The sequence below is a fragment of the Pithys albifrons genome, chromosome 3 (assembly GCF_047495875.1).
Source record: "Pithys albifrons albifrons isolate INPA30051 chromosome 3, PitAlb_v1, whole genome shotgun sequence".
Classification (NCBI taxonomy): Eukaryota; Metazoa; Chordata; class Aves; order Passeriformes; family Thamnophilidae; genus Pithys; species Pithys albifrons.
In genome coordinates this window covers 92,146,256-92,172,839 of record NC_092460.1, presented here as the reverse complement: position 1 = coordinate 92,172,839, position 26,584 = coordinate 92,146,256, and the positions used below count along the sequence as shown (strand labels likewise).

Here is a 26,584-nt window from a genome sequence, read left to right as displayed (position 1 = left end):
TACTAAGTCTTCCACAAGGAGATCTTTTTTTTTTTTAAACAATCAAGTGAATAAGCAATTAGCTTCAGTCTTTAATGATGCAAGGAATTTCCACGTGTCCGAGATCCCACCCTGACATCTGGCTTCATTACTCAGATACTGATACAAAACCAACTGACCTGTGGATAGAATAGTATCTTGATGGAAAAGTGGAAAAGTGCATTTTGAAGGAAAAGCAAAAAGGATGAGTTCATGTTAATAGCATTTACCTCAAATGGCATTTAGTTCATCTGCAATATATTTCATGTTTGACTCTCTAAAAGGTCACAAAGGAGAATAAATGATGTCATTACTTATGAAGTGAGGAAAATGATGGTTTATAAAGATGAACTGCATTACCTTGTAGTACATGTCATGGTACTTTTTTAGTGCAAGTAATAATTGCCATTGGCTTATCCACTTGAAAAATGATTACTGAAAGCATTCTTTCCTGTCGGTGTTTATAAAAGAAAACACTTTGTTGTGTTCAGCTTTTTATTTACATACATAAATCCAAAGGTATTACCATAAAGAGAACTGAAAGGATAAATTATGACAATTTTTAGAGGTCAGCAACAATCATCTGCTTTAAATGTGCTGCTGGACATGAGGAAATATAACTTCTCCTTTTTTTTAGTCAAAATCTGTAAAGGGACTTAAAAGATACTATTTCATACAGAAACACATAACAATTGTTTGAGTTAATTCAAACAAGTATTGAGCACATTGCAGCAATTCTATTTGATGGAAAACTACTGCAGTGAACCTTAAATCTTCAAGGCTTTTAAATGGTTCAGAAATATTTCAAGAGAAAACAAAAGTCTATTCCATAGGAAATATCTCAATTTTCAGACTGCTATAGATGTTAACACTGAATGAAGCTTCTGACTGATTCTGTAATGGAAACTCGCAATCTTCTCCTCCTTTGCTTTGCTTGAATTACATGGTACAGTGTTTCCACAGAGCTGCCAGGATCTGCTCTCCACTACAACAGCCAAACTCTCCTGTGATGTATTTTCACAGATTGTATTTTTGCTGTGGGAGGTGAATAGGACAATAAACATGTGTGTGCACAAATACATAACCATTTAGCAATGGCCGTGTGTTGCTGTATCTACTGCCTGCTGAGTGTCACGGTGCATAAATCACCTAATTGTGCAGGGAAAGTCACATGTCTGTAAAAAACAGCAGCTTATGGAAGTCTTTCATGAGCTCTGGAGTTTGTCCAATGCTACCTGTATGTTTCTAGCTGTGTTTTAAATGACATATGTAGCTTCCCAAGGAAGAAGCATTAAATATATGAAGTTAAGCACAAGCATGGGCAATGTTACATGCAACAGAGATCAAGCAAAGATCTGAGTCTGTCATATTTCAAAGAGAATATATAAAGAAGGGTGATTTATTTCAAAATGTATTTTACAATAGTATAGATTGTTGCTACTTTATTCTGTCTTTTCAAACTAACAGAATACCTTTTCTTTTTCTTACAGAATAATGATATAATCTATTACAATGCAAAAGATGATCAGAATGATGTAAGTAGTTTCATTTCATTTCATTGCCTGTAATCCTAGAAAATTAAGGAATTGAAAATATTAATGAAATTCAAAGACCAGCATTTATATTTTGCAGATACAAGAAAGCAAGAAACCTAAAAATGTCTTCAAAAGTTTCCTTGAGAGCCAAAAAATATTTGATTTCAAGTTCCCAAAGTCTGTCTCCTCTCATGCAACTTGAGTTACTGGTCAGGCAGAAAATGCACAGGGAAAGATACACACAACAGTCATTCAATTCTTGAAACTCTATGAAATCCTAATAACAGGAATGGAGAATCAGAATGATAAATGTAAATATACTCTGAAGGAACTATTTTCTGGCCTTATTTTCCAAGTTTATATTATATTGTTCTGTAATGCTTGTTAGAATTTTTTTAAAAGAGGGAAAGGCAGATGTAAAATGTTACTCAATAATTATTTTCATGCAGTTTGTAATAAGTTGGGGAAATTGAAAATCTAGTAACAAGATTTAGACAAAATGTATGATACTTCAATTTGTGGTTTACTAAAACTCTTATTTTAAGAGGTTTGAACTCTCCTATCTGCCATTAACTGTTAAAATCTTTGTGTTTTCTGGGGATAACACAACTTATTCTCACCTTCTCTTGAGATAGTACAACTGCTTGTCTTCATTATAGATTTAATTTATAAAACCTTAGAAAAAATGTTGTAAATCTATTAATCAGAATTGCCAGCATGCTTAATTTGCACTTTTTAATCAAGTATTCTTTAGAGATTGATGGCATCACTATTAGAATTGATGCTTCTGCTGTAAGGCAATTAAACAAGGTGCATAGATCATGCCAAGCAGAACTATTTTTTATGCTTATATAGAGTTATGAATATTTGAATCCAGATACAACAAACTGTACTGTCCTGAGTTTTAAAATTTGCATGCTTAAATAAAATTCATTAAAAGTAACCTAAATTTCAAAGATACTGTCCTGTTCTCTTTAAATTCACTGGAATGGTAGGGTGCTAATCACTTCTGGAAAGAATTATAAAGCTTAAATATTGGGGATTTAATCTAAATGTACCAGATAGTGATGGTAGATTGTGGTGTAAAGTAAAAGACCCTGATTGTATCCCTTATGATTAAGTACTATTGGGAAAGGTCTTGAGATTACTACTAACTACTTCTACAACCAGGACATTATTTTTACCTCCAAGAAAAAAAGAACGCACACACACCCCCTAAACAAAACTTTATTAGAAAAGATACATTGGTCAGTGATGTGGTAGTGATTTTTTTTCGGAAAACTTTCATCTAGATCTTAACTGTATAGGAAAACAGCAGACTCTTCTCCCCTGTTCCTGCCTGAAGAAAATGCTCAAGAAAGCTTTTCTATTTGTTTTTTTCTTTTTAATCAAAAGATTTTAAGAATATAATTTTTGAAGGTCTGGTTAGAAATACTGTTTTTGCCATCCATTATTTTCTGCCTCTAAGTCCGTAGTTTTTTCCTCTTTCATGCTGTGAGCCCTCATTTAATCATGGAAAATTATATAATATTTCTCTTTCAATAGTAGCAGAAATTTATTTTTTAAAAAATTCGATATCTAAACTAATCACTGTGGGTACCTCTAGTGAGCTGTTCAGTTTGTTCTGAGAGAAATGTCTAAGGTCAGCTGAATCTAGATGTGTGTTTCTCTCTGTTGACCACATTACTGTAACAGATCCTTTAGACCTTAGCTTTTGAATGGTGAAAAATTAGAAGAAATTAATCTCACAGGTCCTGCCTGACAGTTTTTATTTGTCTTACCTCATCATTTTTCAGAAGAGCAAGCCTCTTAAACTTAAATTCTGTGTATTTTTCTGTATATGTTACAGTGCAGTTTGCTTTCCTTCTTCCTGTTTACATACTACATTCAGGACATTCTTCTCTCGTTTTTCATCTGCTGTCTTGATGGGCCTTTCTGAATCTAATGACTAGGTTTTCTTGGACTTAAAAAAAGAAAAAAAAGGCATGTGAAGGTCAATCATTCTTTGGCCTTTGGATTTCTCAGTCTCTCAGATAAAATGATCAATGTGTAACCCCATAGTACATCAATCACTAATAGACCTTTTGTACTCTTTATCCTACAACAGCAATTAGATTCTACTTGCTTATTTCCACCCACCCCAGCGCTGTATGTAATATGTGAGCACTTCATGATAATTAATGAGTTTTATCACCAAAACAATGTAGGAGGTATTATATTGCCATTTTTCATATCTCATAGGAAGATAATGGCCAAACTTGTAATTTAATACAGGTCTCTCAGGTTTTAATTCACTGTCCTTTTCCAAGATCCCTTTCAGTTTGATGCATTACAGCCTGTGCTGTGCACTTTAATTTACAGGTGTCAATTGCTCGTTGTATTTGGACAAATGTTGCAGTGCTTTTATTGGACAACTGAGTGGTGCCACATTAAGATGCTCCTTCCCGTTAGTTTCCATATTGCTTTTCCTGTTTTCCCTTTTGTCTGCATAAGTAAGAGTAGTTTTATCTCAGTGCTTTCACTGGGTTTGGATGCCAGCATAGAGATAACAAAATCAATATCCTAACACCTGTGTTTAGCTACTGGTGGATTTCAAAGTATCTTTTTTTTTCCTTTTTTTTTTTTCTGAGCTAAAGCTACTGACATTTTAGTATTTCATAGAGAGTGAAGGATAGACATTTCTAATGAGAAATTTGCCTCAAATAATTTAGGATGAGCCTAAGTGCTAAGCTGTAGAGGATCTAACCTCCTTTTACAATACGGCACCCTACCATGAGTACCCAGCTGACTTCCTTACCTTCCTTAAGTCTTTTATTCCCTCTGCTTTCTTTGCATGGCAACCAATATGGTTTGACATTACAGTCACAATTATGATGTATTCTGTTTCTTTTCATCTTCTCTTTCATGCTGAATAAAATTGTTAAAATCAGTCATAAAGAATTTGCCTCAGATATTTTCATTTATGATGGGTAAGTGGCCAAAGTGTATGACATAGAGATTGGAAAGTGTAGTTAGTTAACTTGACAGTAACAGTGATTTGCAGTCCCCTGCACTCAAGAAGGTGCCAGTGAGTAGCTGTTGTACACAGAGCACATTTCTTCAGGACTTACTTTTATTGTTGCTATTCTTCATGCATGTAAGCTGTAGCTATTTTTAGATTTATCTTCTTCTCTGTCTGAACCTACTAGGGTTTTTCAGCGGGTCAAGGTTTTGCAGATATCACATTGAATAACATTTACATATATTTATGTACCTAGTTCTCATGTTTTCTGTTTCATGTCACATCTCTTCATGGTATATAATAGAATTGGGCATGTGAAAAAGTTTAGCATTTCCTTTACATGAAATTTTTTGCATTCTTGGAGAATCATGATACCAAAATGGGGTTATGACCGAACTTGTAGACTGAAATGTTATTTGACTGATGCTTGGTGGAGGTACTTTGAAAACTTGGTCTTCATCTGTGACAGTTATTCTGATTCTCAGCAATATGACATGGAGTCTAATGAGATTTTGGGTTATTTAGGTTCTCACTGTGAGGGATATTAGCTATATAGATAAATGCCCTATACTAGCCCTTTTTTAATATAGAAAAAGGAGACATTTTGACATGGTAGTTTGCTCTAAGACTCACCTAGCTTACAAGAGGGAAAGAAGATTTTTGCTAGTATAAATTACATCTTTCGTTATGAAAGACTATCAGAGTAGGACTGTTCATACTCTCATATAGGGAACCTTTTTAAACCCTTAGAGAAGTTTCTTTAGAACACAAATTTCTAATTTTTAATCTAAATTTTGATTGCAATATTAACCTATGCCTTTTGGTACTGGAGTGTAGTGTTTGAAATTAATAATTAAACCTGTTCATTTTTTATGAAATGAGGATGGGAAAATTGATAGATTCTATAGATTCTCTACGTTACTTCCATTTTCAGAAAGAACTTCCTAGTTGTTGAACTTTTTGATTCCTGACCGTATTCCAAATCTCTGTTCTCTACTTCTCAAATATGCTAAAAAGTTCCTAGATGTTCCTCTTTTGAATTATTCTAGATATCATAGGAAATAGTTTGTTTAGTACATATGTTTAAAAAATTTCATTTGAATTAATATGTTTGAAAATGAATGGCCATAAAAAGGTAGATCCATACTTAATGTTTGTATTTTGGTTTTTGTTTTGTTTTGTGGGTTTTTTTTTTAATCTAGCAATTTGATTATAATTTAAGGCGTTGCTTCTCTTGCACTGCTGTGTATAATAAAAATAATGTGTATGACCAAATATACACTTGTTATAGTGAAAATTCTGTCATAAAAATATTTTTTATAACAAAAAGTGTTTTATTTTTATGTTTTTATCTTCCATCTGGTTTTCATCCTCTTTTTTTTTATGCAAGAGGACTTATTGTTATTAATTCTAGTAATTTCATGGTACTTTGACTAACAGATCTTTTAGGAAAATGCATATCCAGTGTTCTTGCTGTGCACATTTCTCTCACACATCAGGAATCCTGTGTTATCTAAAAGTGTGATATGGATGCCAGTCTTTGGAAAATAATCGTGGGAACTGATATTGAGGGCATGATTCACTTTGTCTGGTTTAGTACCAAATCTTTTTTCCATTGTTCATTGAGAAAAGTGTGTCTTTTACCAAGTATCACTGGGAAACGTCAATTCTTTCCATTTCAAGGCAGTATGGGTAAGCTTGAGTCCAACCCATAGGGAGAAAAGGCATTCCTTTGAGCCTCCTTTTGAAATTAAAATGATCTGCCACAGGGAGCAAGGGTTCTTTCTTTCTTTCTTTCTTTCTTTCTTTCTTTCTTTCTTTCTTTCTTTCTTTCTTTCTTTCTTTCTTTCTTTCTTTCTTTCTTTCTTTCTTTCTTTCTTTCTTTCTTTCTTTCTTTCTTTCTTTCTTTCTTTCTTTCTTTCTTTCTTTCTTTCTTTCTTTCTTTCTTTCTTTCTTTCTTTCTTTCTTTCTTTCTTTCTTTCTTTCTCTTTCTTTTTTTCTTCTTTCCTATTAAAAAACTGGGTGTCAGGTTTATATTCCTTTATTCAAATTCGTGCAAGTCTTCCTTTCTCTTGCAATGAAAAATACATGATAATGAAATAAATGACTGTCCCAAAGCTATGTCCTACCTGTGAAACAGAGTTATGAAATAATAATGGCAAGAGTGATAACTGTAGTTGTCAGTGTCCTAAAAAAGATGAGAATGTTCTTAATGCAGAGAATCCTACCTTGAAGGCAAATTTGCCCAGAGGAGCAGTGCTTGAAGTTTCCCCAGGGAGACAAAGTTTATGCCACATCAAAGATCAGAATTCAGCCCCAAAGCTAGTGATTCATCAGTTTAATGGAGAATTTCTCACTTCAGGGTATTTCCTACTGTTGTCGATTGCATGAGTGATAACAGTTGCAGTGAATGCAATGTAATTGCTGATTGATAAATAAAAACAACACTGAAAGCTGAGCTTGTCATAGGATGTTTATAGCATTTGGGGCAGTGATTTTTAGCAAGCACTTTGTTACATGGTTATAGGTAGCAATGTTGTATGAGTGTTCTGACATGTCACCTTGAAACGTGGGGGGTCACACTGAGATTTTTAAGTGGTGCAAAACAAAAGGAATGACTCAATCTGATGATTTCATATGACTGATGGAAGGTGGAAGCAGGCTTTGAAAATTGCAATTCATATCAAGAATCCTGGAATAGAAGACTTACAATATTCTAGTAATATTTAATATTTGCACTCAAGATTTCTGAATCACCAAAATCTTCAAGCATGTTTTTGAGTTTAAGAAGGTAAAAAAAAAACAAAACCAACAAACGGCAATGTGATGGTGGGTGAATCCTCTGTGATTCCATGGATTCACTGCCTATGTGTATGGCAGATTAAATAAATGACCAAAGGAGGCCTGCATCATAACTATGGCTGAGATAAGAGGTAAATATTATAAATACAAAATTTATTTCAATATTCAGTTTATATATGGAGCAAAGGAGGTGCTCTGGAATCCCTGTTCTGAGATGTATATACAATTATTATGAGTTGATTGGAGATTAGTATGTAGTTTTGCTTTCCTCAGGTGAAATGCTGCTTTACTCAGAGACATAATAATACCATATGGCTTTCTTGGAGATACCTTCCAAGTGGTTTATGACTCCAAATTCATCCCCAAATAAGAAATAATCTAGACATTGCACTGTTTTGGAATTTTTGGGGAGTTCACTGTAATCTAGGTGATCTGAAGGGGCAATCCTGTGGTGTAATGGAGAGCACTCTGGACTCTGACACCCAAGGACCCGAGTTTGAGTCTCAGTAGGGACCATCCCCTAGCAGTTAAAGCCTCCCTGCCATCTGATCCCGTCAGATCTCAGATGCTCAGCAGGGTCAGCCCCAGTTAGTACCGGGTGCTGTGACAGTCCCGAGGACTTCACTGTCACTGTCCAAGCTCGCTTGGCCGTGGCAAATGGACCTTAGGACTTAAACGGTGGGGGCAGTTTTGCGCACACTGTGCCTCACCTAAAAAATCCTATATACAGGCTGGAAGGGCACACCCACATGGGGAGAGCACTTCTGAAGTCTTCATTTGCAAGGTCTGGCCATACATACAGGAGATCTGAAAATCAGTTCCCCACCAGTTCCTGCACTACCCCTGTCTTCAAAAAGGAACATTTCTGAACTGACTCATGTAATCTTCAAAGGGTCGGATCACTTTCCCTGGCCTGTCTAGATCTATACCCAATTCTATACCCATTCTCAAAATGTTTTGTCCGTGGGTTTTTTTGGAGAACGGATGGGAAAATAATAGATTGAAGAGGACAGACTTACCTAATATCATCAACATTTAATTCATACATGTTTGTAAGTGGATGATTGGTTTGTTCTGTGAAGTTTAAGGCCTGCTTTTTGTATCCAATGTTCTCCTTTCCTGAGGTTCTCTTTGTTGACATCTCTGGCTTCCAGTATGTGCCATAAGTATGTTAAAGCAGCAGAGCTTCAGAATTCATCCTCTCATTTCATGCAAGGTCATTTGCTCTGTAGTTCTGCACCTGAATAATGCCTTGAGGAGGATCAAGTAGAAAGCAGTCTAGAGTTTTGCTTTTCAGGATCACAAATTATTTTGAGTCGGAAGGGACCATCAAAGGTCATCAAATCCAGCTTTTAAGTACAGGGGTTGAACCCACAACCTTGGCAGTATTACCACCATGGTCTAACCAACTGAGCTGATCTCAGAAGAACTTCATCAAGTCATAGGGTTGTTTGAGTTAGAATGGACCTTAAAGGTCATCTTGTTCCAACCCCACTACCATGGGCAGAAACATTTTTCACTAGACCAGATTGCTCAAATCCCCACCCAGCCTGGTCTTGAACACTTCCAGGGATGGGACATGCACAACTTTTCTGGGCAGCCTGTTTGAGTTTCTTGTCCCCATGGCTGTGAAAGGCCATTTGTGCTTCTGTCTTGTGGTTCGAAATCTTCCAGAGGTTTTCAGGTTGGTATGTGTACAGCTACGTTAAAGGTATTCTTGCATCTCTCTTTGTGGCGTGTATTGCAAATAGATTTTATTTCAATGGTAAATGATATTGTCCAGGTCTAGAAACATTAAACTTGGCTTCAGCTGACCTTTTACATAAGCATTTTATTTTTCTGACTTTTTAAAAATTATTTCAGTCTATAGGTTGACCTGTTTCTTCTCCCTTTTGTTGGTATTTTCTTTTTGTTTGTTTATGTGTTTTCTTCTATGTTGTAACATGCTTCTTTGCTTGGGCACAATATCTTTCTAAAATTTCTCTTAATCTCTGTGAATGCTGTTCTTTTAACTTATTGCATTGTTAGGATTTCACCATCCTAGCATTTTTAAAAACCATATAAATAGTCTTACATACTGTTATGGCAGTTTACCTCTTATTATATGGTATTTGTTCTGCAGGGAAAGTTGATGGTGCATAACTCAGTGCATGGTTTAGTGTTACCAACAGCTCTTTTCTACTTAGATACAGCTGCCATTGAATTAGTGAAAAGCTGCATTAAATTTATGTGAGCAAGAATTATCAGATTATATTTGTATATTGTTTTGAGCCCCATTAGTGGGGGAAAAAGATAGATTAGGAGGGCTTCTGGAGGTCATGTAGTCCAACCTTCTCAGAGCACGTCTGTACTGTTATTGATGTTGTTATTGACACAGAAGATGGTACAAATTAAGAAGAAGGAGCAATAACCAATTAGTATGCTGCAAGATGTACAAAATCTGTACCTAGCCAGTGTGACTGAACATAAGAATGCACTGTAAAACAGGATCAGCTGATGGCTTAGCAAAGCATGGCAAAGACAACTGCATCAGATGAAAAAAAATCAAATTAATTAAATGTTCACATTCAGTTGGTATTATAACTAATTCCCAATGTAGCATTCAGATGATTTAACAGTTCTTGTTCTCCAGGGATATGATCTTTAATCAGGCATGGGGATGTTAAAAGGTAGACAGGGTAATTTATTCCAATAAGCGTAGAAGAGTTCCTAGTTTGAAATTTAATTGGATGATGTATGAAAAATCTAAACTCCCTGGAGTGCATTTTGGTGTCAAAATTTTAGATGACTAAGTATTTTATGGGGCTTTTGTCAACAATGGATATTTTTATTTTATTTTATTACATGTTGAGTACTCTAATGCATTGTGAAAGATCAGTGAAGTATGCTATGAATTTTAAAGGATTTTTTTTAATAACAAGGCTTTTCTGAACTCTTAGTAACATTTCAATCAGCTAAAGATGTGCTTTTCCTGTAATATGACCCTGTATTTCTAGTGTTGGCTAATGATATTATCTTATCTAGTCAAGCCACTAGTATAGTCAATGCTGAAGTAGGCAGTTCTGTGCAACATCTGATAATTTAAGGGTAGGTAGGAAAATCACTTCTAATGAACACCTTGGTCCTGAATCCCAGGCTGTCACCCCATGTAGAAGAGAACCAGGTTGGGACATTCAGTCATAATTCCTGATCTCATGGCGAGGATGTACAAGTCAGGAGGGATATGGAGATGTTGCCTGAACCTTCAGGAAAAGAAGGGATGGAATTAGGGATGACTGAGGTTAGTCAGAAATACACATACATGTCCATGGGACTAGACGAGATGTGTACAAAGGTGCTGTTGTCAGTCTGAGGTAGCTCTCAATCAACCTTGAAACACTGTGGGGGTTGGAGAGGTCTCTGATGACTTGAGGTGGGGGAAGTGTCATATTTATCTTTAGGAACATAAATACATCTTATATTTCTTTTATGCTTAAATATTTAAAATATACCTTTAATTTTACCTAACATTATAGTTCAAGAGAAAATGAGCCATAGAGAAAAGAATTTTTGCATATTGATGTTACTGCCTCAGACTTAGTGCACATTTGAAATGAAGGTCAACTATAATTTGTGATGATGAGAAAACAACATAGCTTTTAATTCCTTTGTGGATATTAAATAGGAAATCAAGGTTTGAACAGACACAATTCGTAACTTACTAAAATACCATGTCAGTTTTAGGAAAGACAACCTAATTGCACAGGTTCCTTTAAGATAAATTACATTAATTACTAATATACTTTTGTGGCTTCAGATTTTCAGCCACTCATCCTGCTGGCTGACCTAACCTCCTCAGCCTTATCTTGTTGGGACACTTTCAGAATAAAGTCTCTGCCTCTTCAAATCAGAGTAGATGATCTCCCTGAACTCAGTGGGCATTAGTTGCAGCCACAGGCTGGCCTGGGCCATTTATCATTTTAGTTTTCAAGTAGGCATCAAGGAGAGGGAGGAATGGTCTTGGCTCACAAATTGGAGCAAAATCCCTTTAGTAGATTTGGTAGGAATTTGAATTGTTATCTTCAGATAAAAAGAATAAATCTACACAGGTGTGTAATCCTGCTTCTTTAGGAAAAGTGTTAAAGAGCTTTGAATTTTAGTATGATATATTGCTGTGGTCTGTCCCATTTGGACTACTAGTCTGCCACAAACCTCCTTTTTTAATACTTGTCATGTGCTGACTACCTTTTCTAGCTGGGTAATGGTTCATTATGTCATTAAAAACAAGCTGTCTCTTTCAGTTTCCTACTTGCAAAATTGTATAGAAGTTTTATTCAGTGATGTGCAATCCATAACTATAAAATGCAAGGGTAGGTCATATGGGTATGATTCCTAATATAAATACTATCAGTGCTTTCAACATTTTTCTTCGCAATATTGTTGATAGAATTCTGGTATAATCACTAGAAATTTGAAAGAATTGGTGTTACAATTTTCTCTAATTCCTTTATTACTGTATTTTAATCTTGAAGTTGTTTGGTGTTTTTTTAACTTACTGACAAATGATATCTTCTATCTTGTGAATGGTCCTTTTTGACAGAAATTAATAAAATAGTTAAATTACCCAAGTTGTGGTATTTAAGGAATATTTGTAGACATAAAATCAAAATCAGCTCCTTCAAACAGAAAAGGCTTCCCATAACCTTAGATTTCTGCTTTGAAAATCCCTCCACCTGAAGAAATTAGGAAAAATCCTTTTCATCTATTTCTCTTAAATTTATTTTACTGACATGTTACAAGAAGTTCACTGAAATGCTACAAGATTTTCATAGGATCATGAAATTGTTTCGATTGGAAGGACCCTTTAAAGTTCATCCAGTCCAGCCTCACGCAGTGAGCAGGGACATGTTCAACTAGATCAAGTTACTTAGAGCCCAGACTAACCTGACCTTGAATGTTTCCAGGGATGGGAAGTCTGCCACTGCTCTGGGTAACCTGTTCAAGTCTATTTTGTGAATAGGTTGGGATGCAAACAACAAGAGAACACTACTATGTTTGAAATTTATAATTTTGTGTGTATCTAAAAGTTGGATAAATGAATGCATAACCTCTGCAAATGGTTTTGAACCATCCATAAATATCATATAGTTTTGTATACAGTAGACAAGCCTATAAGTAGCTGTACAAAAATTATCACCAAATGGTACCTGCATTCAGAAAAATAGCTTAAGAAGCAGATAAATACTTTTTAATTATTTTGTCTCTACACTTGGTACATACTGAAATTACTCTGCAGAATGCTGAAAATAAAATGACTACTGCAAAAGTTTGGGGTTTTTTAAATATAACTAGGCAATCGAGTTCCATTCATTGTCTTGCTGTCATACAGTAACCAGTTGATGCATTAGAAGCATTTGGAAACACTTAAAGCATTGAAAACATCTCATATCTGTAATAAATTTAATGGCCCTTGAGCATGAAGGGACTGGAGCACAAGTCCTATGGGGAGAGGCTGAGGGAGCTGGGGTTGTTTAGCCTGGAGAAGAGGAGGCTCAGAGGTGACCTCATCACTGTCTATAACTACCTGAAGGGAAGTGCTAGCCAGGTGGGGGCTGATGTCTTCTCCCAGGCACTCAGCAATAGGACAAGGGGGCATGGGCTTAAGCTCTGCCAGGGGAAATTTAAGTTGGATATCAGAAAAAAATTCTTTACAGAGAGAGTAATCAGGCATTGGAATGGGCTGCCCAGAGAGGTGGTGGATTCACCATCCCTAGAGATTTTTAAACACAGATTGGACGTGGCGCTGAGTGCCATGATCTGGTAAATGGACTAGAGTTGGACCAAGGGTTGGACTCGATGATCTTGGAGGTCTTTTCCAACCCAATCGATTCTATGATTCTATGATTCTATGACACACTGGAAGATGTAAACCAAAAACTGTTTCCCTGTTAAATTCCCTTCTACTTCTCTTTCTAAATCTACCCATACCCTACATATATTCATGTATATATTCCTGTGTTATGTATGTGAATATGCATATTTATATAATCTTGTTTAACACCTTGCTGTTGTTTAACACATATTTCAGTTCTGAGCCAATTGTTTTCATATTTTATTTGTAATTCTTTTAGTTGACTTTTGTTCCTAAGAGTAGACAGAAGGATGTCACTTTCCTTAAAATCTGCATGTAGCTGAGTGAAGACTGCAGTCCCCCACTGACACACAAACAAAGCCTAAATAAACCATTTGCAGCTCTGTCACAAACCCCTAAATACACTCAGCAGTTTTCCCACAGCTGGAAAATCATGTCTATTGAAAAGGAAATAAAAAATTGTTATCAGAAGGCAGTGCACTCATTACACTGTCTCAAATGCTGTAAGAGTGCTGTGGCTATTAGAAATGCATTCCAGCTGTCCCTTCAAAATTAACTCCCCTCCATCTCATCCTTAGAAGATCTGTTCCCATCCTTTGCTTGCTGCAGTCATGTTGCTGAGCTGTGTGCTTGAGGCAACATCTCATTTTGCTGTCTCTTTTAGGTCTAGCTCTAACTTTTCAATGGGGCCACAAGCAGGGTTGGATGGGTTTTGTATGTAGTTCTACAGGAATGTTTTCCTCAGGGAGTAAAAAAAAAAAAAACAAACTGAGTAAAACAGGAAAAAAAAATTAAGGAGAAATTCTGTGCTTATTTTGTACATGATAGCAGAGTATATCTGGGAGGAGACTACAAGAAGGAACAGCAGTGAGCCATCAGTTGTTTAAAATTTTACATTTAGAAATTTCAATGAATATTCAGAAGTAAATACACAGCCAGAAACTTAAAGGTGATTTTTTTTTCAAGTTAAGACAGAAAGGAATCACAGAGTTGGAATTTTGATGCCCTAAAACCATACAGTTATAATTTCATCTCCACATTTATTCTCTAAAATTGCGTTGGTCGGAACAGTGAGGTTTTATGGAAAACCCATCCCAAGATACTGAGGCAATGGAAAATACTATCAACCAATTCCTTGCCATTTTACATAACTATGGAAACAAGCAGGTGTCATTTTTTCTGGCTGGACATCTGTTCAGGATTGAAAGAAATCTACTTTTTTTTTCCTTTTGACATGATGCTAAATCTGTTCTGATGCTTTGATCAACTTCTACATTGTTCCTGGAAAAAAGTGTCTTAAGAAAACATCTGAAGATTGCTTCAGTTAGCTTGTGGTTTTTATTGTGGCCTCACCGATGACTTTTTAAAAATTAATATCAGCTTTATGATCTTCAGTTTTCATCAGCTGCAAGAAGCAAAAATTAAGTTTATATTTGCAGAAAAACCTTCCAATTTCCACTCTAATCAGTATTTTTCAACTAAATGAAAATTTACTGATAAAGATAGAAAATCCACTCATCTTCTTATACCTGTGATGATGGAAGGTAACTGAATTCTGTGAAAGAGAATAGGGATATGTTTGGTTGCAATGAAATGGGCAGCTAAACTCTTTCACAGTTTCTTGAGATGTCTTTGTTTAATTTTGTTTTAATGGATCTTTGCTTTTCTAGACATATATTTCAGTGATACTTCTTGGTGTAAAGCTTCCAGTTATCTCATGTTTGAACATTAATTTATGTTCACAAAGCCCTTGAGAGAGAAGTTGCATTATTTCTGCTATGTATTTGGCTTACAAAAGCCCCACAGAATGCAGCCTCCAGTTTATTGTAGGTCATGCCAAAAGTGATTTAGAAAAGATCACAAAGAATAGCTACAGAGAAACTCAGTTTACCCAAACTTTACCTGCTATATCAATTTCCTTTTATTCTGATGATGAACAGTAGGCACAAAAAAAAAAAAAGACAAACCCACAAACCCCAAACTTTATTTATTTATTTATTAAAAAAAAAGGCTTAAAATGGCACAAATGTGAACTGAAAAGAGAAATGGATTTTATCTGCCTCTCCAGGGAGGGAGAAATTGGTCTGGAAATTCATTGCAGAGAAATGAGTGAGTTATTTTGCTGACTGTCAGTGGTAGGTAACAATGTAATTCAATAAGTGAAGGCCAGGTTTGAATAGATAGAAAATTAATCTTCAGCCACTATCTCCGGTGGGATTTGCCAGTGCCAGTATTGATTGCATTTCAGCTCCTGACTTGTGAGAGAAATTGGTTGGAGTTGGATTTTAATTGCATTCACATGCTGGATCACTTTCCTTCAAAATATGCAATTTTCTACTTTTCTGAAAACAAAGTTTAGCTGGGTATTTAAACTACACCAACTGACACCACAATCTGTTGGGCTTTTTTGTCGAAATGCCAGACTAAAATAGTTATTAGTAATTAGTTTTAATAATTTGGGCTTTGTGGGGATTTTGTTATTTTTTGTTTGTTTATTTGTTTGTTTGTTTGTATTTTGTTTGGTTTGGTTTGGTTGGGTTTTTTTGACCAATTTAGATGAAAGCTACTTGAAATTCATAAGTGTGACAAATGAAAACTAACTTTCTGTAGAAGGCTCCACTATAAATTTGGATATATAAGGCCTGGCACAGCATTGGTTCTGCTGTTCAGGATGTACTGGCCCCAGAGAACTCAACAATAATTTACTTATAATGCTTCTGATACTTACCTGTTACATGCAGAACTAGTGTCGCAGGTTTGGCCTAGCTGTTGCCAACCCTGGACTGGCCCCCCTTCCCCCTCCCAGAACCTTCCCAGCAAAGGAAAGGGAAAAAAAAAACTGAAAAGAAACGCACTCTAAAGAAACTGAACTGAATAAAAAGAATAAATTATATTTACTAACATTTACAAACCACACTATATACACAGTACATAGGATCCCACCCCCCAGGGGAGAGGGGAAGGGAGAAAAGGGGATTGATTAGCTGGAAAATAGGGAAGACACCAACCCAACCCAAAGAAACCGAATGAATCAAAAGAAATACAATTAAAAACCTCAAGGAAGGGGAACAAGAATGAAACAATCTCACCCAGGACAGGAGAAACACCAGGGACGGAAGGGACCAGACTTCCACCACCTCCAGCTCCTCAGCCAAGGACCGCGAAGGAAGAAAAAACCAAAACCACTCCCCCACTGCTACGTGGAAGACACGTGTGGAATACTTGTAACTTCCTTAGATACAATGGTTACTGAGGAAGCCATGGGTCAAACCATTACAACTAGTTAAGGCACCTTTAGATTTAATAGAAAAAATGTTTCTGTGTAAGGAACACTTTGTGATTTTTAGAGGATTTTGTCGTTTGATGTCTTTCGGTTTTGGGGCACATTGATGTGATGTTTCAATATCAGAGCTGTACATCACAAAATACTCCCAGGAAAAGTCAGCTAGAGGTATGTCAAAGCTTCTCCATTACTTTGTGTAGTTGTAGATCCACTACCCTGCATTAATTAATTGAGAAGAGGTTTTATATTAATGTTTTTTTGGTATCATGGAATATTGGTATGAAGAATAACAGACTAGATCTTTATTACAGCCTGCTTTAGGGTAACCTGGTTATGTGTGCTGTTAGAAATATGGGAAGTAGATTTTATGTTTGAAAGTTTAAAGTCTATTATTTAAACCCTTTATGTTTCAACAAAGTTTAATCAAATTTTGACAGTAGACCTGAATCTTCTTTCATAGGATGTGAATGGAGAGATGCAGAGGTTGTACATAGTAATTGGAATCAAACTGAAATATGAAGTAAAACAAATATGATCATTTTATATTCATATTCTTCAAGAATTTCAAGCAAAACCCTAAATATATTGTATTATGAAAACTTCTGTGAAAGACCTGCTAGGAAGGACTGTATGGCACATGGTGTGTATTCTTGACACTGACTTATGCAGGACCAGGAGCTGAACTTTGATGATCCTTTTCAGTCCCTTCCAACTCAGGATATTCTATGATTATGTTTACCCCTTTTACCATATCCATTCCCTCCCAATTATATATTGCAGAAAATTAGTTGAAAAAAATCTTTTGACATTCATTCATTCTGGTGTTTCATTGTAATTATGTGGTTTGGTGATTCCCAATTCTTTGCTGAATTGATCTGTGAAAGCACTGAGAGTTTGTAGGCCTTGCTACTAATTTCAGAAAAAATAGAGTGTTAGGACTTTTTTTTTTTTAAATCAAATGACTTTCAGGCAGGAGGGAAATTTTATCACATGAGTGATTGACTGTTGAGATGGCATTTGCAGAATTAGACAAACTCATTACTTTGAGCATTTTGAAGCTGAATGATAACTTGTGGAAAGAACTCCAGAATTTGCTTAGTGTTTAGCATTCCAGTTCTAGAGGGAGAAAAAAATCCTGTGTGATAATGTAAAATTCAAAATGACAACAAAAACACCTCCAAAACAAAACAAAAACCGAAAATGAATACACCACCCCAAACAATCCGCCCCCAAAAAACCTGAAACAAATAAGCAACCCCCACAAAAAGCCCTCTGCAAAAATTGAAACAAATTTCATTGTCTGAATTTACAGTAATGCTGTGTCATTTCAAATCAAACATTGCATAAGCTGGTACTGATCCTGGCTCCAGTTTGCACACTTCAAAGTAAAAGTCCCATGGATGTGAGGGGTTGACCTGGGTTGGCTGCCAGTTGCCCACCAAGTCCTTTATCACATTTCTCTCTATTACACCCCGTCCCCAGCAGCACAGAGGGGAGAAAATAAGACGACAAAAGGCTCATGGATCAAGATAAAGACGATTAATGAAAAAGCAAAGGCCACACACTGAAGAATATAAACCAAAAAGATTTATTCTGTATTTCCCAGCAGCAGGCAATGGCCAGAAACTTCCTGGAAGTAAGATCTTAGGACACGTGACAGTTGCTCCACATATGCCTTAATGATGAATGCTTCCTTCCCCTCCTCTTTTCTCTTAGCTTATATTGCTGAGCACAACATCCTTAGGTATGGAATATCCCTTTGGTCAGCTTGGGTCAGCTGCCCTGTCTATGTCCCCTCCCAACCTTTTGGCCACCCCCAGAGTGAAGTTAAGTACTAAGTAACAAGCTAAACTTTTTAGCATAAGAGACAGTAGCTATGCTGCATAAAAGTAATCAGCATTAGTACCCACCTTCTTTTATTCCAGTTTAATAAACTTGTGTTGTGAGGTCTGTCTCACCTAATTCTAGACAGATACGTTGCAGACATCTGCATCTGGGTGATTTGCCCTAGGGCTACATTTACAATCAGTTGAAAGTGGGAGGCACTTCTAAAGCATGATCCATGTCATGGGAACATATTATCTAATTAAGATGCACTCGAACTACAGTCTAAATGTGACCATTTCCTATGAGGGCAGCCTGGGATGATGACCACAGCACAGCTTTGTTGTTAAAAGCAGTGGGTGACTGGTTAGATGAGTTCTACCCTTTGTGTTTCCAAAGAAAACCACTTCTTTGAAACCAGTCTGAGACTCATGTTTACTTCAGGCAACATTTGAATCTATAGTTAGTATAACATTTGTCTGTAACCCTGTGATTAAGCAAACCAGAAAATATATGCAGTTTCGTTAGATGACTTCGTGGGTAATTTAAAATTTAGCTGTCTATACTTTGAGAGAGGATAATAATAAACAGAATAGCCTCAGCACACACATGCTTGACTGACCAGCAGCTGCTTCATTGTCAACACTATTTATTGAGCATAGCACGTGTTCAAAAACTGATGACTCTACAGTATTAAAAATATCCTTATAATTGCCTACAATTGCTGGCCTGGGTAACTACTCGGTGTCACAGTTGATTCTATATTGTTTTAAGTGGCAGTCAACTCATAATGTGAGACTTTCTGTTTCAGCTGCACATTAGGGCCTTCACTAACTCCTTGATTCCACACTTCATGGAATTAATGTAACTGAGTTAGAAAACATCTCTGCATTTCAAAATGTTTAAGACCAAACTGACTGAATCAATTGGAAGGAATCAAGCAATGTGTATCAGGATTCAGACAAGTAATAGAGGATGGGAACCTAAGGCAGACAGGTGATGGTGAGCACTTGAGTTTTTGGGAACATTTCCATCTTTGCTGGTTTAAAGGTAAACCGATGGGAGAAATGAACCTGACTCAAAAGAGATTACAAGTCAGAATTAGAATCGCAGTGATACAGAGAAAAAAAAATGTTTTTAACCCACCAAAGAACAGATGTATAACATGGCACCCTGGGGCATGGACAGAATGGTGTTTGTTAGCCCTTGTGCTGAGCCCCACATGGTCCCCCCAAGTCCAAAGTAAAAGAAAAGCAAAACATGTTGGCCAGGATGATGGTCACAGTCTGGTCAAGAGTGGTGTTTGCAGTCCTGTTGAGGTTCTGGTCCTTCTCTGGATCCATTGAATGGTGCCAGAAGTCCCAATACCGCAAGATTATATATGCACAGTTTCGGGTGGGAATGCCCTGTACCTCCACCAGGGCAAGGAGTTTCACAATGGATGATTTAACTCTGTAAGTCATGGAATATTTTTGGGATCTTTGATGGCCTGTTGACAGACATGACCCCTCAGGCTGGGTATGAAGGTGCTAACGACTGCTTGGAGGGGAGTTACCATGCCTGAGACATTGGTGTGAAGACAGGAACACCCTTCTGCCTCTCAGGTTTCTTTAACACCCAGCTCGTAGCCTGAAGTGTCAGGTGTGCCCTGGGCAGCTTCTGCAAATGGTCCATTGTTAGCAGTTCATGAGAAGTGACATAGGGTGTAGAATGTACAGCTTTGGTCACAGCTGCACATTGATAAGCTGGTACCAGCCACTGAAGTAGGGCCCCACCCAGGCAGATGCAGTCAATATATGTGATTTCATTGACACACTGTTAAAATAAACCAATGAACAAAACCTGAAGTTCCAAGAAGGCTTAATTTCCTTTCTTTGCCTGAATTTACACCACAGTTTCTCAAAAATCCATATCTGAAATGTTGTGAGTATATAATTTTTAGATTTGTGATTTCCTTTATAATCTCCAGAAGGAAAAAATGAGATACAATGTTTATACTTAAGATTTGGTACAAATTATTATATGTAATAAAAGGTAATGTATTTGCCTTGCATTATGGGTGTAAAAATTACATGCACTTCAGAAAAATTCAGGTGTATAAGGTGTTAGGCTCTTACTTTTCCAGGTCTTCATTTCACTGAGTTTCATGGCATAGCTCAAAGCAAATATTCCTTGACCTGGAGCAACGAACTGTGTTTATACACAAATGAATAATGTTAGCAGTGACAGAAAGGCTATGAATCTTCGAGGTAAAGAGAGGCAAATGTAAGTGGAACTTGTTTTAGCATACTTTGTAATGTTTTGCCCTTTACATGTCTTTCTTTAAAAAGCCTGAAAAGAATGACACTGAATCTGGCAGCCAGAGAATCAGACCAGTATTTGAAGATGATCCCGTTTTCCGACGGCAAACATCTTACCAACATGCAGCAGTCCACATACCAACAGATATTTATGAAGGCTGTAAGTAGCATGTGAACAAAGTGATTTTGTATTTTAATTCTATGCTCATTATTTATGTCCCATTCTTAAAACATAACCTCCAAACTAAACTTTCATCTCCATTTTTAGTACAGATTTGCTATTTATTGTCACTTTTACTTCTTTCACTAATACTTCAGAGATGTGCTTTATCAGACATATAATTCATTTTAGGAATTAGAAGGAGCCATAGTCAAAGAGATCTATTGGGATTGGATCTGAGTTTCACAAATGGAACTAGACATTAAATGAAACTCTTCTGTATTCTGATTTTCTGATCCATTCTTTTCTCTATGCTCTTCTCATTTAAAATAAACAATTCTTGACAGCTCTTCTTTACATGCTGTTTGGCCTCAGGCAGAGATGAGTTCTGAAAACATTTATAAATTCCCCAAATCAGATACAGTTCAGGTAAATAACAGGCTGTGTGAGATGGTAGTACCAATATTGCATGAAGTGTATTTTTAGAATTGCAGGAACAGACTTCAGCAGAGAATTTGCATGCAGTCTTTCTAAGCTACGCACATATATATATATATATATATATGCATATACTGCTGAGAATTCTTTAATTGTATTTCACAAGTATATATCTTTCAACATGTAAATAAGTACTTTTTGCTGTGCTAATCATCAAGCAAAAATCTTCATATAATAAGAAGACATTTCAGCAAAGTGGCTTCATATTTTTATAAAGGGCAAGGAAAATTAAGTTAAATCCATATTTTTTATTCCCAATTTAGAGTCCTAATTTCATATATGTGGTCTTTTTCCTCCTACAAAGTCTCATCAAGAGGAAAGAGACCCTAGTGTGACCCTGAGCTATTTAAAATTCATGGCCACAGCCATAAATGACACAGGGATAAAAATGGAAATGTCAGTATGATAGGGGAAAGAATCATGTTAACTCGTATTCTTACGTGGTGTGCTTGACTGGCAGACCTAGAGGATTATTCTGGGATTCTGGCTTTAATGAGTGCTAAGGTGCACCTTAATTGCAGGATTACAGGCCATTCCCTTTGCTTTTGTTTGAAAAGAATTGATACTTGTTGAAAGGTCATAAAAACTCACCTACAATTATTACGATATTTGTAAACACTATGTGAACTGTGATATAAGATCATAACAATATGCCATCATAACAATCCCTAAAATGTTTTGTTGTTGCATTGAATTAAAGATTTTAGATGATCTTCCTAAAGACACTTATATCACTTAAAAATGAATGCTAGGTAATGTTGCTGTACAGCCTGTCAGTCTGAAAATGAAGACAGGTGAGGACTTCCATAAGAAAGGTACAACTTTAGTATCTAATAAAATGAAGACAACAGACAGAAATGTACACTTCTGGAGAGAGGTGCAACATATATGGTTCATGATTCTTTGGGTCTGGCTTTTATATTAATTACCAGAGGTGTGGAAACCTGGAAAATTACCAGGTAGACTGTAATTTTGTGTCAGGAAAATCAGCTGGTTGTATGGCTAGGTAATTTTCAGTTACAGTTGGAGTTTTCAGAGGTACTAGCATGAAATAATAGCTCATAATCACAGATTTCGTATCAACAAAGACAAAATGATCACCAGATTTTATTTCACAATTGCAAAGTCCATGTGTCACCTGAACACAGTGAACAACTGGAATGTAGTCATTCAGCAACAGATTTTCCAATGTAGAGTTCAGTTTTTTTTCTTTTCACAATATAATCTACAAGCAATTTTTATAAAACTAGAAAGACTGATAACATATCTTGAACACTGTTTTCATTTTTCTTCCTGTTCACAGGAGCTAACCTGTCATTTCTGGATAGAGGTTTCAGTGCCCACTATAATAGGGAACAGTTGTATACTTTGAAAATGGTATCTGCAATGCCGTACCTATATCATAGTCTGCTAGGGAGCATTTACAGCACAGGTATAACAATGAATCCTTTTGAGAAACAGTGGATGATACACAGTTTGCAACGTTTATTGCTTGGAAGGCAGGTGTCTTTTTTGACTGAATTATGCCTTGGGAAGCAGATTGCATTTTTTGTCCTTTATTGTTTATGTTTCGTAGGATGCCAAGAGAAACAAAGAATTGCTCTTTGGATCTCACAGAAGAGTTTTCAATGACTGAATATTTGACTTGTCTATTCTTCCTTGAGATTGGTTTTCACTTCTCTCGCCTCTTACAGCAGCAGGTTGTTGTCTCTAGGGGAGAGGGACAATTACTGTTAGAGCCACATGCAATCTGAATTTTCATTTGGATCTGTCGATCGCACTTTGTCATGTTAATGATTTTTTTTCTATATGAAGCTGGGAATTAGAGAGTCACTGGCTCTTAAGCATACAATCACAGAATCACTAAAGTTGGAAAAGATCTTTAGGATTTTCAATATGTTATCTATTAAAATATTTCTTACCTAATTAGACTTCATTTTTATTGAAATTTTTATTTATGAGTATGTGTGATTTTAAAAATATGAATCAAATAACAAATTCCTGTCTATTTTTGAAAATGAAAAGCTGACTTGGCTAGTACTTCTGTAATGGTGCATCACCTATTTAAATGTGGCAAACTAGTATGGGCTACAGAACAATTTTTTGGCTTCCTACATATAGTGATTCACTCATTTTGAAATACTGTGTAGAGCTACTTATGAAGTAGTTCCTTTTATTTCACTATAGAATTACATGATACATCATTACAAAATACCCATTTATTGCATCCACTTTATTGCTTTGCAGCTTATTTTACCACAGAAAGAAATATTATGAAAGTTATTTGTTTTTCTCTTTCCCTGGATCTGGTGCCAAAACCTATGCAGAGACAAGGGAAAGTCTAGGGAGTTAATTCATTTGCCTGTTTCTGAGGATTGCAGTCCCACCACAAGAGAGGGCAATCCGAATGAAATAGACCCAAATCAGGCTTTTAATTCAGTACTTTTTAAGAGTCCCATTTAGGTTTTGAAATAAAATCAATCTGCAGCTGAAAACAGAAAAGACCCTCAGGTCGTCTTTCTACCACATGCACTTGGAATTAGTCATGCATCTCCTATTAGCAATAGCAGAAGTCTTATTTCTAAATCCTCATTAAAACTGTACCCTGCTAATGCCTAAGCAAAATATAGGAACTTCAGGCCAGAAGAGGAAATCCCTCGCATAAGGCAAGTGAGGTTAATTTTCCCAGTGGATACCACCACATGCCCTCGCTGTCTGAGATTCATAATGCTCCATCTTGCTCTGGGTGTATTTCTCTACTGGTCTCGGTTTTAGGGAAGGTGTTAGACAAAGCACCTAAAAAAGGTTTGCTTTTTTCTGTGTGGTTATTCCTGCTTTACTTCCTCAAAACCAGAAATAATTGCTTCTACATGTTCCTACTTGATTAGCATTCAAGAGTTGATTAAAGTGTCAGATTAAAAGTAATGTGTCATGAACATGACAACATCACTTTGAATATATTTGGACAGCTACCAGTAAGAAAAAAGAGCTTCCCCTGCTCAAAACACGTTAAACTAGTCATAAATAGAGTTACAATTAATTGATGGTTCCTATACCTTAATAATCATAACATATACATATTATTTGTTCATACTCTCATAGCAGTCAGAATGTTTCTGCTGCTTAAAATCTTGTTTTTATTATAAATAATTTGATAGCAATTTTGGCAGTGAAGATAAATTTTGCTTTTCCAGTAGTGCATCATGCGTGTAAATCAGTTATTGGTAAAGTGTTTTGACACAGTAGTACTTAGCACTGGGGGACAATCAGAACTTTTAGGAATGATTTTAAAAATCATGTTACAGTGATTTTTGTCTTGACTGGAATATTCTCTCTTTGAATGGGACTTTTAAAATTATGGACAGTTTCTTCTTATCTTGAGTATCTCGGGCTGTGAGCTTGAAAAGAAGAAACATTCTTTGGGAATAGTGGCCTCATGAAAAGTGTTCCTGCCCATAGCAGAGGGTTGGAACTAGATAATCTTTAAGGTCCCTTCTAACCCAGGCCATTATGTTGGGAAATGAAAACATGAGAGTGAGAATACTCCTCCTCCAAAGAAACCTCAGTTCAAATAAACTAGGAAAAAGTGCATAATCTGAAATCAAGATATTGATAAAGTGTTGTGTAAATACTTTGGCATGTTACATCAGCATTCTTTAAATGAATAAAGAAGCAATAAACCTTTTGTGTGACTTTTATATGTATTTAGTTTAAATAACGGTTAGAGACAGGCAAGATATACTTTTATTACTTAAATTAATTGGCTCAACATCTTTAAAGATGGTATTTTTTTGTTACAGCTGAGAAACTGAAGCTATTCACAACTATTTTTCTCCTGGTTTATTCTAAGGTGTAAACAAATAGTGCAGGTTTGCTACAGCTGAGACTGAAAAATGATTGTTTCAATTCTCTGATTCTGTGTGTGTTCATACCTCTAAATTTGGAAATAGACATTATGTATGTCTTGTGCAGATGGCATGTGAGATTGCTTTCTTCTAAGTTATTTTTTTTTAGTTTTCTTCATTATTTTAATCAGTGAGTTATTTGTAAAACATAATGAGTGAAGTGGACCTTTAAATGAATTTTCAGTATCAACCTGTTTTAAATACCAAACACTATGTCCTGGGGTAACTGTAAAGCAAATGTTAGTTGCAGCTAAGTCCCTCAGTATTGCTTGGTTGGTTTAATATTAAACCTGGAAGCAAAATACTGATGCAGAAACTTAAGTAAAGACCTGTAGGGTCTGTATTGCTTTTTATGTTCTGACAATTATAGTATTGTTAGTGGTTCCCTCCCCTCTCCTTCTCTGCCTCTTCCCCCCCCCCCCTCAAAAATAGCTTCCTAAAGCTCCATGAACTAAATTCTTGTTTAAATAAGCAGCAAGAATAAATACCTTTTCTAAACTGATGAAAAATCTTGTTTTCTAAGTCCAGAAGGCCAAACAGCTTGAATAGTATCCTTTGTCATGAGGATATTTTGGTACTGGGATTACATTAGTTTCATTGGAGGGATGGTTTAGCATAAACACCTGAAGTCAAGCTGACCATGACTTCTGTCTAAAGTTACCAAAATTTAATATAATGAGGTAGGATGAGAAAGGCTGTTTGGTAGACAAGGTTATTTTATTCCCTCCCTGAAAGACCAGTTGATTAGGTACATGCTCTTTTGAAGATACAGGTGTAGTAGGGAATTATCAATGTACATTTAAAGCAACCTGCTTAATAATGATGCATCACTGAAATGAAATAAGGCAATATTCTCAAGATGAATATTTGAGAACAGATTTTTGCCTTGAAAGTTTATCCAAGACTAGCTGACTGTTAAATGTGACAACATTCTTAATGGGAAAAGAAATAGTGTCAAATCTGAAATAAAACAACCTTCTGTTGTAATTCCAGGTACCCCTGCAGACTTGCACTGTCTTTCCTTAAGATGTTTGAATAGAATTTTCAAAACTTTCTATAAAATAAAAAAGCAGAATTTTCATTTTCAAAAGTAAAGTTAGAAGCTAAATGCCATAGACTTTAATAAAGACACAGTTGTCTAGAGACAAATTTCTACTGGTTTTTTTTAATATTCTGCCTCTGAACTGAAAGATGTTTATTTGAAATTAATCAAGGGTTAACTATTTAAAGTGATTGTTTTTCTTTGTTATTTGGTATGCATTAGTGTGAGAGCTGACTGAAAGACAGCTTCTTGAGATTCTTGACACTTAACACTCAATATGTTTTCTGGAATATTAATTTTTTAACCTTTTTAAAAAATAAGTTATTTAGAAACATTTGGGGAAAGTTATATAACATGGTAATTCA

The 26,584-nt window shown here is 35.9% G+C and overlaps 1 protein-coding gene across 2 annotated transcripts in view; it reads left to right on the top strand.

Annotated features, from left to right (window-relative positions):
- CACNA2D1 (calcium voltage-gated channel auxiliary subunit alpha2delta 1) overlaps positions 1 to 26,584 on the top strand; it is a 387,377-nt gene that overhangs the window by 200,535 nt on the left and 160,258 nt on the right. For both annotated transcript variants that reach the window (XM_071552728.1, XM_071552727.1), the window contains exons 5-6: positions 1,509 to 1,553; positions 20,645 to 20,774. In XM_071552728.1, the coding sequence (XP_071408829.1) occupies positions 1,509 to 1,553; positions 20,645 to 20,774 (175 nt within the window). The remainder of the gene's footprint in view (positions 1 to 1,508; positions 1,554 to 20,644; positions 20,775 to 26,584) is intronic.